The 17,392-nt window shown below is 39.7% G+C and overlaps 2 protein-coding genes across 5 annotated transcripts in view; both read left to right on the top strand.

Moving 5' to 3' along the window:
* Positions 1-2,776: 2,776 nt before the first annotated feature.
* On the top strand, positions 2,777-10,830 carry LOC117422906 (uncharacterized). Of its 2 annotated transcripts, none has more exons than XM_034038144.3 (5): positions 2,777-3,019; positions 4,811-5,146; positions 5,621-5,775; positions 5,951-6,027; positions 9,975-10,830. In XM_034038144.3, the coding sequence occupies exons 1-5, from the start codon at positions 2,932-2,934 to the stop codon at positions 10,120-10,122; spliced, it is 804 nt and encodes a 267-aa protein (XP_033894035.1). In that variant the 5' UTR covers positions 2,777-2,931; the 3' UTR covers positions 10,123-10,830. The 2 variants fall into 2 exon arrangements, with proteins under 2 accessions (XP_033894035.1, XP_033894037.1); XM_034038146.3 differs by having other exon boundaries at positions 2,782-3,019; positions 5,951-6,071.
* A 5,527-nt stretch (positions 10,831-16,357) lies between these two features.
* LOC117422900 (syntaxin-binding protein 4) overlaps positions 16,358-17,392 on the top strand; it is a 37,125-nt gene continuing 36,090 nt past the window's right edge. Inside the window, exon 1 of one of the 3 annotated variants that reach the window (XR_009307539.1) lies at positions 16,358-16,737. Coding sequence is in view for 2 of the 3 variants with exons in the window: in XM_034038133.3 (XP_033894024.3) it covers positions 16,673-16,737 (65 nt within the window). In the remaining variant the exon portion in view is untranslated. The remainder of the gene's footprint in view (positions 16,738-17,392) is intronic. The other 2 variants (XM_034038133.3, XM_058989753.1) reach the window with 2 other exon arrangements.

The raw sequence follows: 17,392 nt of genomic DNA, 5'->3' as shown, positions 1-17,392 counted from the left end.
TCACTGTCAGTCCAGATGAAATGAGGGCCTTTTTAGCAGTGCTGCTTATAAGCGGCAATGCTGTTGTACCAAGGAGACGTGGGAACAGAGTGAAGATGTATGTAATGTTGCAGTATCACAATTGATGAAACGTGATAGATTCGAAGAGATCCTCAGATATTTGCTGGAGACAGGCATGGCAAGATAAGGCCATTCTATGAAATGATGAATGAGAGATTCCTCAAGGCCTTCCAGATTGAACAAAGTCTGTGTATAGATGAAGCCATGATTCCCTATTATGGGAAGCACTCAGCTAAACAGTTCATGAAGAGCAAACCAATCAAGTTTGGTTATAAGCTGTGGTGTCTGAATACTCACCTTGGATATCTCATTCAGTGCAAACCTTATGCTGGTAAAGGTGTTACATTACCTGAACTTGGCTTGGGTGGCTCTGTGGTGACAGGACTGATTTCAATATTACCTAAGAAAGTGACATTCCAGCTAACATCTGACAATCTGTTTACATCACTTCCACTGCTGCAGTACTTGGGTGACAAAGGAATAGGAGCTACTGGCATACTGAGAGCTAACAGAGTGCAGGATTGTCCTGTTTTAGATACAAAGTCAATGTCTAAAAGTCCTCGGGGACTAAAACTACCGCTACAGTTCTACCAATCGTGTGATAGTAACACGATGGAATGATAACAGCGTGGTCACGATGGCATCTAATTGTCAGCCAGTAATGCCTATCAGAAAGGCAAAGCACTACTCTCAGGCTGAGAAGAAGGTGATTGAAGTTGATGAGCCACAGGTAATTCGATACTACAACAAGTACATGGGTGGAGTTGATAGAATGGACCAAAACATTAGCTACTACAGAATTTCCATCTGCTCAAAGAAGTGGTGGGTTCCCTTCTTTATGTTCATGCCTGATGTGGCCATACAGAATGCATGGCTTCTGTATAGGAACTCTGCAGGGCACAAGAATAGATCCCTGGACCTGCTGGCTTTTCAAAGAGAGGTGGTAAATGTGTACAGGCTAAAGTTTTCAGCTGAGGCGAGGAATGCTCCTGGCATTGGAGAAAGGAGAAAGTGACCAAAGCTGTGCGACGGGATGAACAAGGTCACTACCCAGAAACAAATCAGACGCAGAGAAGGTGTGCTCATTGCAGCAAGAAGGCTAAAGTTTTATGTTGCAAATGTCATGTTGGACTGCACATTGACTGTTTCAAGCCATTCCACCAACAGTAATTGGCAAAGTGGTGTCAGAGGTCCCCAGTTTGTTTTCAATATTTGTTGACAGAATATCAGGTTGAAGTAAAAATATCAAATATCAAATGACCTTTATTATATGCTGTAAAGTAGGGTTTGCTATGAGTTATGTTTTTTACCACATACTTGTTGATACAATTAAGTTGTTTACTTTGAGTTAATTGATTTACAATAAGTTCTTGTTATACAATACGAGTTATTGATATATAATAAATAAAATGTATTGTTATTTAATAAATAAAAGTTATTTTTATATAATATTGTGGTTTATTACTTTATTTAGTATTCATGAATATTACTATTGATATTATTGGTAAGATATATAACATATTAAAACATGTACCCACCTGTGCCTGGCGTCCCATATATGGGACACAGAAAAAAAAAGATTTCTTTTAAAATTGCAAAGGCTAATTCAAAACAAACACTAGAAATGTTCATAAGTCACATCTGCGCATGAGTATAGCAAAGGAAACTTAATTCAGAAAATTTAGGCAAGAATGGGTTAAAAAGATATATAGTAACATATAATAACACAGAAGGCATTGACGAATTAATTAGAGTGCTATTGTACTCATAGAGGCTTTAAATAATGCAATGCACGTGTAACAAGCACTGTATTGAACACATCCAAACAAACACACTTTGTCATTTCAGACATATTATGCGTGGTATGTGGTCATTGTATTATTTTTTTTTAATTGTTGTAATTTTAGTTATCAACTTGTGCTAATAAACCATGCATTTTCAATAATATATCTGTGTGTGTGAGTGCTCCATATTAGGCAGCTATTCCTACTAATAATCAACAATTTCATACAAATACCTTTCCCTTACCACTGGAGGGCGCTAAAACTCTTAACTCCAAGGCAGCCTCCACCTCCCTGGACAACACTGGGCTCAGTCAAGCTCTGCTTTCAATAAGGCAGGTTTATAAGCGCATGAAAGGACTTGAAGGTGTGGATTATGCATTTTGAACATGACTCTTCACACCATGTTGCTCATCAATGCTTTTATGAAACACGTTTGTTAACATGTTTGTAAGCTTATTGAACAAAAAGGAAAGCTTTCAAATACAGCGCTCCCTCGTCATGTCACAGTTCCGTGATTCACTAATTTGATACATTTGCGGTTACATGTGATAGCTCATTGAGGAAATGGGGGAAAAAAAAAAAACATTTGTTATGTTGAGATCTTGAGATAATTTATCTCAAGATTTCGACATAACGGTGATCCTGTGATTGGTTATCTCGTCAGCACATTTTCTATTTATCTGTTTAGTCAGCCACCGTAGTTCTAGCATGTGGTCAGTAAATGGTTTTGTCCTGTACCTCTATTACTGTGAAGGGACCCTTCACAAATTCACTGTGTACACATTTTTTTGATGCATAAGTCAAGTTTGCAAAATGAACAGTAAAATGTCACTGATATCTGAAAGTGGGTTTCATGAAGATGTCTAACCACCACACAGCTCTTTGTGCAATTGGTGGGTTCCAGCATAGACCACTTTTTGCTAGCAACAGTTCACTTCAGAGCAATCCGATTCAGTCAGGGCTGTTGACCTTTCAGTCTTATCAAGTCATACATGCACTGTTTCTGCTGTGACATGAACCTGTGGTTCCTGGCTTCCTGTCTCAGCAGATAAATTGAATATGTTCGCTGGGGGACCGCTCTCAAGCGATGAGCAGAGAGAAGAGAAGAGAGATGGAGTCTTACCTGGGCTTTTACCTGCTGAGTTTCCTTGCCTTGACCAAAACTGCACACACTGGTAAGCATGATATTTCTGTAACATATTCCAGCTTTTCAATTGAACTACCATTACTCATGAAAATAATAAACCATAAAGAATATCAGCATACCTGAACAAAGCGAAAGACCCTAAAGAAGCACAACGAAACGTTCGTCTGTCTCACTTCTTATGGTTTTATCTTAGGATGTTTCATACTAGATGAATTGTCTTAATTTCTCTGAACTTTTCGTGATTCATACAGTTGTGTCCTCAGTTTTAAATGTATAATGTTACTACCTCTTTAAGCAGAAGCTATACGTGCTGATAAGTTTACTAGAATGCAATGCAGGTTTAAAATGAATATTTAGATTTTAAAATAAATAAATAAATAATGTACACCCATTTGTGGATTATGAAGGACTATCAAATTAGAACTCAAATTCAGTTCAGTGTTTGTTTGTGTGTGTGTGTGTGTGTATATATATATATATATATATATATATATATATATATATATATATATATATATATATACAGATATATTAGCTCATATATATATATATATATATATATATATATATATATATATATATATATTTTTTTTTTTTTTTTTTTTTTTTTAACTGTACCGGCAAATTTTGTTTAGAAACTTAGACGAAAATAATGACTTGCTGTATAGTTTACACAGTGATTGCTAATGTATTGAGATTCTTTCAACAATGAAAATTCGACAAGTGGTAATGTTTCAATACTAAACAGAAAAGTTTACCTTAGTTGTTTCTTAATGTATCTCTATATATTGCAAAGGTCCATTCTCTTATTAGGAGTTTACCATGGTCGCCTTTGAAGTCGTTTTTTTACCCACTGGATTTCAAGTGCAAATGTCTTTTGAGCTCTCACTCCAACTGATTTATTCCAAGTTTCAAATGTGTATTGGAACCAAGATAAGGGAACAGTGCAAGGAATGCCATTACAAGTGAGGGAAGATATGGACAGTGCAGGAAGGAGTGCCATTCAAAGTGAGGGAGGATCTGGACAGTGCAGAAAGGAGTGCCATTCAAAGTGAGGGAGGGTATGGACAGTGCAGAAAGGAGTGCCATTCAAAGTGAGGGAGGATATGGACAGTGCAGAAAGGAGTGCCATTCAAAGTGAGGGAGGGTATGGACAGTGTAGGAAGGAATGCCATTCAAAGTGAGGGAGGATATGGACAGTGCAGAAAGGAGTGCCATTCAAAGTGAGGGAGGATATGGACAATGCAGAAAGGAGTGCCATTCAAAGTGAGGGAGGGTATGGACAGTGTAGGAAGGAATGCCATTCAAAGTGAGGGAGGATATGGACAGTGCAGAAAGGAGTGCCATTCAAAGTGAGGGAGGATATGGACAGTGCAGAAAGGAGTGCCATTCAAAGTGAGGGAGGGTATGGACAGTGTAGGAAGGAATGCCATTCAAACTGAGGGAGGATATGGACAATGCAGAAAGGAGTGCCATTCAAACTGAGGCAGGATATGGACAGAAACAGTGAAAAGCAGAAGAGCTAAATGATAATGTTTCAGAAAACTAAAGCAATACTAATTGAGGTTAACTTACGCAAACCTATATGAATCATACTGAGGTGCCACACTGACAGCAGCTACTTACTGACAGATATAATGGCGGCAATGGTTGCTTCATTGAATCTTCTTCTTTCAATGATTCAATGAACTCTACAGCAGCCGTGTCACTGTGTGAAAGGCGGCTGTCTGGCTGATGGTGTGTGATTATATGTTTTGCTATTAAGTTGTCTCTTGACTGCAGAGATAATAAACACTCACATTTTGTGTTTCATCCCCAGTTGAACAGACACCTCCGTTTGTGCGAGCGCATTCGGGACAGTCAGCCACAATCACCTGCATCGGAGGTTCAGAGGACTTTGATGGGCTATATCTGAGGAGGAAATTCATCCAGCAAAGTCAAGTGCTTTACGTCCACAAGTCAAGCACAATAACAGTAGAAAAGAACTACACTGACCGCATGAAGACTGAAGGGGACACAAAGAAACTCACCCTAATAATCAGCAATCTGATGGAGAGCGACACAGATGGGTATTTCTGCGAGTTTGGTAGACTTGATATGGAAACTGGGAAGTTACTCAATATTAGAGCTACTGGGACTTTGATTGTGGTTCAAGGTAAGGTACATACCCTTTTAATAGTGATCCGTAAACATGCGGACATGAGAAGGTGTAATAATGTACTCCTGTGGACTGACTCTACAGCACATCAGAGGTGTATTACAGTCCCACAGTGCAGCCGTGCCGTACCTGGACCTGACCTATGCACAGTAGATGCTCACTCAGTGCTCCTTGTACAGTAGAAGAGTCATCTGAGATCAGTGCAGCAAACATTCACGGAATCTTTGCAGTGAGATCCACACCGCGCACACACTGGCACACTTGCATGCACCCACACGAACACTCACTCCATGTCGCGTGCCCACGAACAATTGAGACTGCAGATTAAGAGTGTGTTTACAGGCTGCTGGGAAACACATTGAAGAGCTGTTCTGAATAGCCTTGTGTAGTGAACAGATATTGCAGTATGTGTATCTATGTCTACATTCTGATGTGCATACGGTTATTTTTGTAAACGTTTGGATTCTTTAGACGAGGTGAAGGAGGTGACGTGTCCTCCAGTAGATCCGAATCCTCCCAGCTCTAGTCTCCAGCTGACCCCGACCCTAATGATTGTCACATCACTGGCTGCAGTCTGTGTCCTCATCCTCTGTATCGTTGCCCTGATAATATGGCAGCTCCCGAATGTAAGTATGCTCCCAACACGCCAGTGTGTGGGATATTTCAAACAGATTATCAGCAATATACAATGCCTGCTTTGAAACCCACTGGTAAATTGTGTCGTATTGCTGAGCAACCACAATGTATCATATGCATCTTCTCTGTTCTATCTGGTAGGTAACTGTGTGCCTTATGTTTCAGATTAAGAAGTGTTTTGCCAAACAGAGATCCCAACAAGCAGTGCAAGATACAGTCTATGAAGAGATGGCCAAATCGAGGTACAGCCATTAGAGGATTGAGCACGGAGGAGTGTTTGCCTTATGTACGGTTCAGTAAAAAGCATTGTGCATACCATATACAGTGTGTGCTGCATAAGAACAAAGGAACATGAGAAAAGTTAGGGAGCGAGGCGAAGCTGTTTGGCCCATCAAGGCTTGTCCTAATAGCACACCATTCGCCCCACTAGAATGATCTAATTTAATATACAGACGTGCTCAAATTTGTTGGTACCCCTCCACAAAAAACGAAGAATGCACAATTTTCTCTGAAATAACTTGAAACTGACTAAAGTAATTGGCATCCACCATTGTTTATTCCATATTTAATAGAAATCAGACTTTGCTTTTGATTTTTCATTCAACATAATATTGTAAATAAGAAAACAAATGAAAATGGCATGGACAAAAATGATGGGACCGCTAACCTAATATTTTGTTGCACAACCTTTAGAGGCAATCACTGCAATCAAACGTTTTCTGTAGCTCTCAATGAGACTTCTGCACCTGTTAACAGGTAGTTTGGTCCACTCTTCCTGAGCAGACTGCTCCAGCTGTCTCAGGTTTGATGGGTGCCTTCTCCAGACTGCAAGTTTCAGCTCTTTCCATAGATGTTCGATAGGATTCAGATCAGGACTCATAGAAAGCCACTTCAGAATAGTCCAATGTTTTGTTCTTATCCATTCTTGGGTGCTTTTAGCTGTGTGTTTTGGGTCATTATCCTGTTGGAGGACCCATGACCTGCGACTGAGACAGAGCTTTCTGACACTGGGCAGCACGTTTTGCTCCAGAATGCCTTGATAGTCTTGAGATTTCATTGTTCCCTGCACAGATTCAAGGCACCTTGTGCCAGGCGCAGCAAAGCAGCTCTCTGGGGTCGATTTTCCTCTTGCGGCCGCGCCCAGGGAGGTTGGCTACAGTTCCATCGACCTTAAACTTCTTAATAATATTTGCAACTGTTGTCACAGGAACATCAAGCTGCTTGGAGATGGTCTTGTAGCCTTTACCTCTACCATGCTTGTCTATTATTTTCTTTCTGATCTCCTCAGACAACTCTCTCCTTTGCTTTCTCTGGTCCATGTTCAGTGTGGTGCACACAATGATACCAAACAGCACAGTGACTACTTTTCTCCATTTAAATAGGCTGAATAACTGATTACAAGATTGGAGACATGTGTGATACTAATTAAAGAAACTAATTAGTTTGAAATATCACTATAATCCAATTATTTATTATCTTTTCTAAGGGGTACCAACAAATGTGTCCAGGCCATTTTAGAATATCTTTGTAGAATAAGCAATAATTCATCTATTTTCACAGCTTCTTTGCTTTATTCTATGACATACCAAAGGCATGCAAGTATACATGATAAAATAGCTTTTAATTTCATCACTTTTCAGGAGGAATGAAGCATTACTTCAATGAGCTGTAAGGGTACCAACAAATTTGAGCACGTCTGTACATATGTATTGGAAAGATTATGCTGTAGAAAACCTCATCATTGCAGCAAGCGTACATCGCTAAAGAAACGCCTTTCAAAATGCTTTCCACTGGCGAATTGAAAACTAGCAGTTGCATTAATATAACGTTTTCATTATTAAAAGCAGTAGCCCTGTATTAAAACCCTTATGCTTAATTGACGCTTTATTTTTTTTAAAAATATGTTTTGTTGAAAGAACCCCTTTAGCACAAGGACAGACAGGGCAGTCCTTAAAAATAAGTTTCAGGTCGAGTTTTATGAAGGGGGCTCTGCATTGCATTATAAACAGTGTAAAAGTAAGCAAGGTAGATTGTGTTGCAGAATGCTTGGTGGGTAAAAATTAAATAAGGACTGGCTTCAGCTGTCTATTGAGCTGTAGAGGACATGGTGTTTTTTCTGTCCTCTGCTCAGGCTTGTCTGCATTAGGTCGGGTTCCATTACCAGAATATCATGGCGTGTTTTTTTTATTTCAGCTGGCTTGATTCAATCTATGTTCCTGTTTGCGCTCTGTGTAATAGGCTTCTGCTGCTGCTGGTGACCTTTAGAAGTACCTTCAAAGCTACAGGGCTGGAGGTATCTGGGTGGGGGGTTGGGGTTCAGATGCTTCAGTTAGGACATTGTGTGTAAATATCTGACATCCTCTTGTGATCTTGATGTAAACCTAGGGGAATACACAGAATACAAGTTTCTGTGCAGTGCAAGGGGAACGCGACTTCACTGCCAGTGCATCTGTGGCTCTAGTAGAACCATGCTAAACCTACACTGTGCTATACCATGGTAAAAATGAAGTGGAGCGTCACAGATTCACAGAACAAGGCACTGTTAAGCATGGCAAAGCATGGTAGAATACATATTATATGCATTTATATTATTAAGGCGAGTATAGCGTTTATTTAGTTTTTAATGCTTCTAAATGTAAAAACAAAAATAATTGCACTCAACCAAACTTGTGTACTTTCCATTGATTGATTCAATTTCCTGAACTGTCTGCTTTGTGTTTGATAAGTTGCATACACTATATGTGTACCATACCACAAGCCACAACAGAGAATGTGTTTGAATTTGGTTAGAAATTATTTGCCTTAGGGTTTTTTTTAAATTTTAAAATGAAACAGCACCTGTAAATAAAATAAAATTATCTTTTCACAAGTGTATTTTTAAAATGTTTGGTTTTTCTTGGTATTTTCTTGAAAGATCATCATCTTTGTCTCTTTGTTGAAGCTGGTTTCCATGTGCTGCTGTACAGCGGCTCTTAAAATAGCCTTGATCTTAGAATAAAAAATAAAAAAACGGGACAGTGTTCACAAACCTAGAACTCCTTTCATTGAATACATTGTTAAAAGCCTGTTCATAACCCTAATGAGAACTGGAGAAGAAACCTCAACCGTTTTCTTAAAAAACAATCTTTAGATGAATTGCTTTGTGACCCGTAGTCTTTCTACTCCACGTTGACTTCAGTGTTTTCCAGTGCTCTTGCTGATATTGTCTGCTCTGTGTTTCTGTTCTTCAAACTCAATATTGCCTGAAAAAGCGGTCTATATTGCACGCATCATCAAGAACGTCCTCGACAGGCCCCCTCACACAGAGGAAACCTGCTGTACTCTCCTGCTTCATCTGTGCAGAGATAGCTACTTCTGCCAGTTCATTAAAAAATATATAACATATCTACATCAATTATAAAGAAAAAAGGACCGCTTCACTGTAAGTTTAAAAAGAAATATCTTAGCGATGGCATTGATTTACTGCACACATGCAGCGTAACCCCCACAGATAAGAACACATCGGGAACGGAGGGAGTTCGTAAGACCGACATATCTTTAACTCTGGAACTTGTATTGTCTTCAGTCGCTTCATAAAAGGTCTAAGCCAGATGAGCACCTTTAAAATTGTCAGCTTCAGATCGTTTACGTCTTCCACGGTAGCCAGGAGCCCTGTGTGTGTGTGTGTGTGTCTGGTGTGTCTGGTTTGTGTGTGTGTATGTGTCTGGTTTGTGTGTGTGTGTGTGGTAACAAAGTGAAGGGTCTGCTTCACTGTTATTAGAATGTGCAGAGAAGGAAGGCTGGATGAAATGAGTCACGGTGGTCTCAGTGGTTTCAAACGTATCAGGGGCCCCTGCGCTTTGCTGTTGGGTAATGTCATGAGAAACTGGAAGCCCTCACTCCACAGCGTTCAGACGAAGAGGTTGGTTTTGCAGCCGTGCTCATACTCTGTTTACAGGTCAAGTTTGTTTCCGAAAACTGCTACCACAGAACATGGGACCATATTTTCAAAGCGTTTCCTTCAATCTTTATTAACGTTGTCAAATGAGAAACAAACAGCTGGTAGGTGCTTGGGGACTTTGCATTCTTCTATTACCTGGTTGTTTGGTTTTAGCTTTGCTGTATTAACAGGTGTTTATTCAAGACTGGAGTAAACACTTTGAAAATATGTCCCATTGCCATGATTTCAACAGGGGATTTGTTTCCACAGGGAGCAGTCGTCTCTCTGCTTACCAACACAGCCTCTGCTGATTCCAAGCTGCAAGCAAACGGACCCTTTAGACCAAAGCAGCCCTGATGTTAAAGAGCAACTCACTTCAAATATGTGCAAGTACACAATTGTATCAGAAAAGGGTTAGGGGTTAGGGTTATATCATGCACAAAGATTTGCACATTAAGTGCATTGTAACTATCATAATAACATTGTAATGATGTGTAAGTACACCTGTATTTACTAAGTAACTACTATGTAAATACACAGTAATTGGAGACACTTCAGGTAAAGTGTTACCCTTAGGATTTCCAACCCAGCTCAAAGCAAGCTGAATGGATTTAGATGTTATAACAATTCAATACTGAAGCTACAGAACCATGGAGCACTCAATCAGATACAAACACCATGACATATTAAACAAAATGCAGCAACAGCAAAAAAATAAAGAATGCAGGCTGCTTCAGCTGCAAAGTGAAATACTGAACTGTCTTGCGGTGCTCTTTCATGTGAAACCACACCGCTAGCAATAGCCTGTTCACGCTCTGCTCTGCCCTACATACCGCACTTCTAGCAATGGAAGCGGTGATTGTCACATGAGGTAGGCCAGCTGTTGACTGACATACTTCATATTATTTTGTGCGCTGTGCTTGATTTATTCATTTCTTTTGGAATTGCTTCAAATTTAATAAGCAGATAATTTGCTGTGGCATACTTGTGCAGTACAGAGCCTTCAAATACAAAGGTAGCGACCTCACCTTATTGGTGCACAACTTCTGCTTGAGTGTCTATGCAGTTCTGCAGAGCAGTACCCAAGCACAATGAAAAACCTCCCTTCACACCTACAGATTGAAAAAGGAACTTGCATTAATGTTCATGTATGTTGATATATCACAACATTTTCATAATATAAAAAGACACTGATGTTTGTCAAAAAAAATACCAGAAACGTAATAAATGAACAATACTGTGTTGTGTTTCTGTGTAATTGCTTGTTTTCCATATAGAACTGTTTTTTTCTTGTTATTAAGGGTGGTGATATATGATTACAATTCACATGTTAATTTTCCAATAGGTAAATCACAGGGATCATAAAAATACAATTTATTTTCTTTTTGTGCTGGGATTTATATATACAGTATGGAACATGGAACATCTCGGAAATCACGTTGGAACCTCACAGGACTCCTAGGGAGATCGTGTAGAAATATATGCAAAAAAATATTGTCCTGTTCTCATGCATACTCAATAATAGAAGTTCCTGTTGCTAGCTAGCTGTGCCTGCAAAATGTATTTTTAGCAAACCCAGCCACACTCCATCGCTTTGATCTGGCACCTGCAAAATACAGTGAAACCAGGCAAACAAAACAAGTGCACTTTGAAAGTATCTTTGAGAGCTGCAGGAAATGATTCTTTTATTACAGGGATTGAGATCTCCACTATCCACAGAGGCCGAGGAAAGCAGCAATCAGCACAAACCAACATGAGCAGCTGTGTCTTCAGCTGGTCCGCTTGGTACATTAGCCCAATCCGCACCAATGTGTGAAACCAAAGACGACAAAGCTTTGAACCGCTTCACTTAGCTCGGGTGTTAAAGCTCTGGTTGATACATCACTATAATGATGCAAGAGGCATTTCTATCACGCTGTCACAGTAGAATGATAAACGGATAGTATCCAGTGTTACTGTTTTATTATTTATTGTTTTTTTACATACTGTTTGTTCATCTCGTACTGTGAGCAGGTTTGGCTTAAGGAAACAGGCTTGAGGTGATGCGTGCAAGGAAAGCCAGCACCTTGCAGCGCTGCATGCGAGTAGAAAGGGTAGTGAAACAGCATCGCACTGTGCAGCAGGGCCGTGGTTTATTGCAGAGGCTCACTGGATTCTGGAGCTAGAAAGGTATTGGTTTCATAACCTCTGTAACCCTGAGCTTTCAGGCCCCTTGCAGAAGTGAGAATTGGGTTAGTGTGCAGTGGTGCACGTAATAACATTCCCAAGAAGGGTCACTGCTGATTATACAGTACAGTACCAGCAAGCTGAGTGCACATATATATATATATATATATATATATATATATATATATATATATATATATATATATATATACACACTGTATATATATCAAATACAGAAAAACAATACCTCCATTATATCATGCCCCTCCAAAGATATATATTGCATTATATTTTTCCCTTTTATTAAAACATAATTTATACATTTTGTTCGTGGTGTCTGCTGTTTCCCTTATAAACCCTTACCCCAGTGCTCCGATCCTTACATTGGTTACCAGCGAGCTACCAAATTGATTTTAAAGTTGCTGTAATAACTTATAAGGTCCTTCATTGGATTAGGGACACACTATCTCCAAGAACTACTAACTTTGTATGTTCCCAGTCGTTCTTTGAGATCGGAAAATGCTGAACTTTGAGTTGTTCCAAAAAAGTTGTCTTAAAACAGCTGGATCTTTTTGCTGTTGTGCTCCTCGGTTGTGGAACTCTATTGCGGTTACAGGTAGGCAGGTTGAAACACTGGATTCTTTTAAATCGAAATTGAAAACATTCTTTTTTGAATGTGCTTTTAAATAATTGTTTGTAACTACTGTGCACACGTGAACTAATGGTTTATTTTTAAAGTTTGCACAGCGCTCTGGGATGCCATGGCGTGAAGGACGCTATATAAAAATATGTATTTATATTGTATTAAATACAAACACTTACTGTATTGATTTCAGATAAAATAACAGCTTTTTTAAAAATACAATTATTAAACCCTTTTTTGTACAGACCGTAGCTCTCTTTATTGTTACTGTGTGATAGATGGGCAGAGAACTTAATACAGAACATTCTTCATCAGTAATGTAAAAGATATGCTTTGTGGCTAACTTGTGAGTTCCTTTCTGCTAAAAAAACAGAAATAAACAATGCATATATATATATATATATATATATATATATATATATATATATATATATATATTTTTTTTTTTTTCATGCAAGCCGCCTGTGTGGTAAAAGGTGTTAATTCTGAGCATGGCCAAGCGGAAGCAGCCTTGCCTTGCCCTGTTCTTATTTGTTCTTTAGCTTTTAAATAAAATATGAGATTCATGTTTCCATGCAGAATGTTACTGTCATGCCACTAGTTCATTATATTATAGTTCAGTATATAGAGCAGGGTTTTTTTATTTTTTACATATGCATGTATTACTTGTTTGTTTGTGGGTGGAGAAGGACTGCAGCTAGAGTCACCGTAAACCTGGCAGCTGATTAGTTTAAAGGGGAAGCTGCTTTGTCGTTTGAATCTTGTTTTACTCTTGCTGTGGCGTATGCAAGCATTCTGGGTAGTTCTAAGATCGGATTCTCCAGTAATGAGTTCTCACCGTTCTCCTCTAACCCTGCTGTGCTGAGACTGCACAGCTCTCCTCATTCCCTTGAAATCATGTGACAGTGTGACCTTAAAGAGTAGGTGGGGCTGACAGCGCTGGTTCAGTGCCAGCACTTTGCAGTCTGCAAATTAAAGCAGCCTTGCCCAGTGCTTCAGAGTATTAGCCCAGCGTTAATGCACCCCCTGCCTAAGTCTAATATAACCAAGACGTCAAGCATCTCTCAGTATTGGGACAGTGTTAAGAGGGTCCCAAGAAACAAAACCATTTGTAGGAAAGCTGGAGAAGAGTGGATTTGATTTGATCAACAGATACACTGCTATGAGAAGCCACAGGCAGATTTTATTAAAGCAGTTTACAGCTGTGGAATCCCCTTTGGATTTCATGAGCCAGCGATTTATAACCCCGGATCTGTGATTGATGCAGTGCAGGAACATTCCCCAGTGCTGTAAAAGACTCCACTGAAATGCAGCAGTGGCTTATCCCGGAGGGGGTACAGAGTGCTCTAATCAACCACTTTGACGCTTTTGTTAACCCTGAAAATACCATGCAGGGTCTCTGGTTCCATCTCGATAAGTTTACTCCTGGTGAAATACTTCATACAAAAAAAAATTATAAAATTACAGCAACACAAATCAGACGTCTAACCTTTGACCAAGCTGGATGTGCCAAAAACCACTTCTGTCAAAAGCACAGACTGCGGCTGTTTGTCTATCAGTTTAATCAGAAGCAGAGTTCAAAGCTCTGTACATGGTACTGCGATCAACAATCAGAACGCATGCCCTCTTTAACAGTATCAGCTGCAGTTATAATAGTGCCTTTTCATTTCAGGTTTTCACTTCTAGTGCCTTCAGTTTAAAAAACAAGCAGACAGTTAATCAGCTTCATCTGCTGGGTTAATAACTTGTTGGGGTTAATCCAAACATTAACCCTAATTTAAATTCAGTTTGGGTATGAAATAAATCACACCAGTGCACTTATGTATAGAGTGGTGTGTTCCTCAAACTTTTCAACACGCTGGAGCCTGTATGCATGGTCCGAGCAGTCACGCCTGATCGTGTCTCTTACTGTCTCGATTTTCTAGTACCTTCGTTTCCCACTGTGAAGCTCATAGCAGCAAATAAAGAAGTGCCATTACAAATGGATATTTTATTTTGCTTCAATCTCTTTAGTTTTATTTGTATTATTTACTGGGTTAATTGTATTACATCCTATACAGAATAAGGGCATCCATACATTAAAAAAAAAAATTTTAAAACATGTGTGCTTAGTAAAATACATTAAATAATCCAGGACAGAGTATAACTACAGTACATGTTTCTGAATCTTTCTGTTTGATTAGGCAGGTTTGTTAGAATTTTTTTTTTTTTTTAAATCTCCAGTTTAATCTTGAATGCCTCAGAATTGCTGCCCTCACCCATCCGTTTCCTTCAGCTCTGTCCAGGCAGCGGCAGCTTCTGCCCTTCCTTTGCTTCGAAGAACGTGTAGGACAGTGTGGTGGTGTCCTCACACATGCTGTAAACACTGGAGATGAAGAGGCATTACACACATGCTGTAAACACTGGAGATGAAGAGGCATTACACACATGCTGTAAACACTGGAGATGAAGAGGCATTACACACATGCTGTAAACACTGGAGGTGAAGAGGCATTACACACATGCTGTAAACACTGGAGGTGAAGAGGCATTACACACATGCTGTAAACACTGGAGATGAAGAGGCATTACACACATGCTGTAAACACTGGAGATGAAGCGGCATTACACACATGCTGTAAACACTGGAGATGAAGAGGCATTACACACATGCTGTAAACACTTGAAAAGGGAATTTTGTATTTCAGCTCTGCTGTGTACCAACTACATTTTGATCACAGTGTCTCTGTCAGTTTTGTGTCCTGTCTGCTTGTGTTCTTCACAGTGATGTGAACGCTAATACAGCTACAAGTGGACACATGTGAAAGCTCCCTGTACTGGAACTGCACTACAGGTCTAATTCCTGGTATGCTGGACCTCACCAGCATGCGTATGCTTTCTGCATTGAAATCATTCTTAGCTCAGTTACTGTAGAAACAATAAGTAGTCTTCACACCAGAAACTTAAAACTCCTATTGTTGTGAAGTGGTGCTGCAGCTGGTTTGAAAGCAATCATCACCATGTTCTTGCGTTTCCGTACCTGTATTTTATTAAAGTACAGCTTCAAAGGGGACCACATTGTAGGTACAGATTCCTATCACAGGTTTGTCGGTGGGATTTTTTGCCTTATAAAAGGCTAAAGCAGTTTCACCCGGGGCAACCTACGACAGAATAACATTTCTATCACTACAGTGGATAAAAACAAAACACTTTCCTGTTAGAAAATGCACCCAGAGGACAGATCTCTATATCTGCAAATAATCCTCCCTGCTCTATAATGTGCATTGGCATTTGCAATCAGCGAGATTGCTGTTTTGCGAAGGTGTCTGACTGATGGGTGGTGGCAGTATTGCCTGTTGCAAGAGGACCTATCCCCTTTTGTCCCAATAATTTGTAACGTTACAGAATGCAGGTAAATTACTAACACTCGATTCAAGCAATGCATGATGAGGCATTCTCTTCTGGAGAGGGCAAACCCACGCTCAAATCAGAACAGAAAGCAGTGCTGCAATATCACATTGAAAGCGTGATCCGAAACGTACATATACTTCGGACTCCTGGGGGCGGAAGTTCCACTGCAAGCCCGCGTGTACGTCTGCGTTGAAGGTGATCTCGAGGATTCGGTCCTTGAAAGGAGTCATGGACTCCACCTTTTCAGCATCGTGGCCCACAGATACCTCTCTCCTCTACGTTACACAAACCAAAGTTATTCAACGGTACAGGGTCCAATCATAGTAAATGGCTTATTTAGTTAGCACAGCATCCTAAAGCCAGACCAATTTTAAAAATAAAGGAATTAATTAGTCCTATGTTAGCAGGTCAGTGCGCTTGGCATTGTCTGCCAACACGAGAGCTTTCTATTAACGAGGGCTGTGGCCAGATGGACATTTAATATCTTTCTCTTAATCCTTTCCCTAAACAAAGCACAGGGAAGCAGGGCTGGAATGGTAATATCTGTTTCTGTTGACGGGACTCTGAGGTGCTTCGAGTCTGCGGAGTGCGTTAGTGCAATAGGTGAATTAGAGCATGTAACACACGGATATCAAGAGAGATTAAATATGAAGGCACGCTAGTGCCTCTGCCTCTGTCTGGACACTCCCGGTTTGAACCTTCATCTCTTCCACACTGAGTGACTGACTGCTGTGTCTTCTGAGACTTTGAGTTTACCTCTCCGTTTAAAATGTCCTTGCTTCCACATGACGAAGCAGAACCTGAAAGATTTGATGGCTTGTCTCTTTTATACTGGTACGTCACAATATATCTGTTTTCTTACATTTGTTTTTCAGCCGCTGGGAACAACAACCAAAAAAAAAAAAAAAAAAAAAACCACAAAAAACCAGTAGGTTTGTTTATTGCATTGGTGATTGCACTGTGTGTCCAGAGGGTTTGAAACACACTGCTGATGGAGTAATAGTTCTGCTTATTTGTAGGCTGCAGTTCATCAGTTTGTTTGTACAGTGATAGAATAATAATGCAGACAATGTAAATAAAAAATTGGCAGTGCAATCTGATGCTATGCTGATCAACAGGAAATGGCAGAGGGAGGTGACAGAAAGTTATCCATTTGAAACTCTGTTTCTCCAGTTCTGAACATTTGAATCCTCTATTGTGGTGCAGAAATGTATTTTCTTTTACTGTTTCTAGTAAGTTTTTTTTTTAAAATGCTTTATACTGTAGTTAAATAAAGATTGATTTTCAATCTTAGAACTCAGACGTGATCACAGACTCTGTTTAGGCAGTGACAAAAGCAACAGCATACTTCATGTGATTGCGCGGGACAGACTCCTGTCAGTGTACAATACAAGAGAACCTGCAGTTGTGTGTACAGCGAGCCTGCAATATAAACGTTTCTCTGATAGAGATTGAGCAGGTGGCTGCACAGCGTGGGGTTGTGTTAATG

The sequence above is a fragment of the Acipenser ruthenus genome, chromosome 17, assembly GCF_902713425.1.
Source record: "Acipenser ruthenus chromosome 17, fAciRut3.2 maternal haplotype, whole genome shotgun sequence".
NCBI classification, from domain to species: Eukaryota; Metazoa; Chordata; class Actinopteri; order Acipenseriformes; family Acipenseridae; genus Acipenser; species Acipenser ruthenus.
This window is presented reverse-complemented; position numbering and strand designations above follow the sequence as displayed.

Bases quoted from the DNA above. Each gene is read 5' to 3' on its own strand.
- LOC117422906 (XM_034038144.3), top strand. From the start codon at position 2,932: ATGAGCAGAGAGAAGAGAAGAGAGATGGAGTCTTACCTGGGCTTTTAC. The intron at 3,020-4,810 runs GTAAGCATGATA...TTTCATCCCCAG, and splicing joins GACCAAAACTGCACACACTG to TTGAACAGACACCTCCGTTT. The intron at 6,028-9,974 runs GTACAGCCATTA...TTGTTTCCACAG, and splicing joins GAAGAGATGGCCAAATCGAG to GGAGCAGTCGTCTCTCTGCT.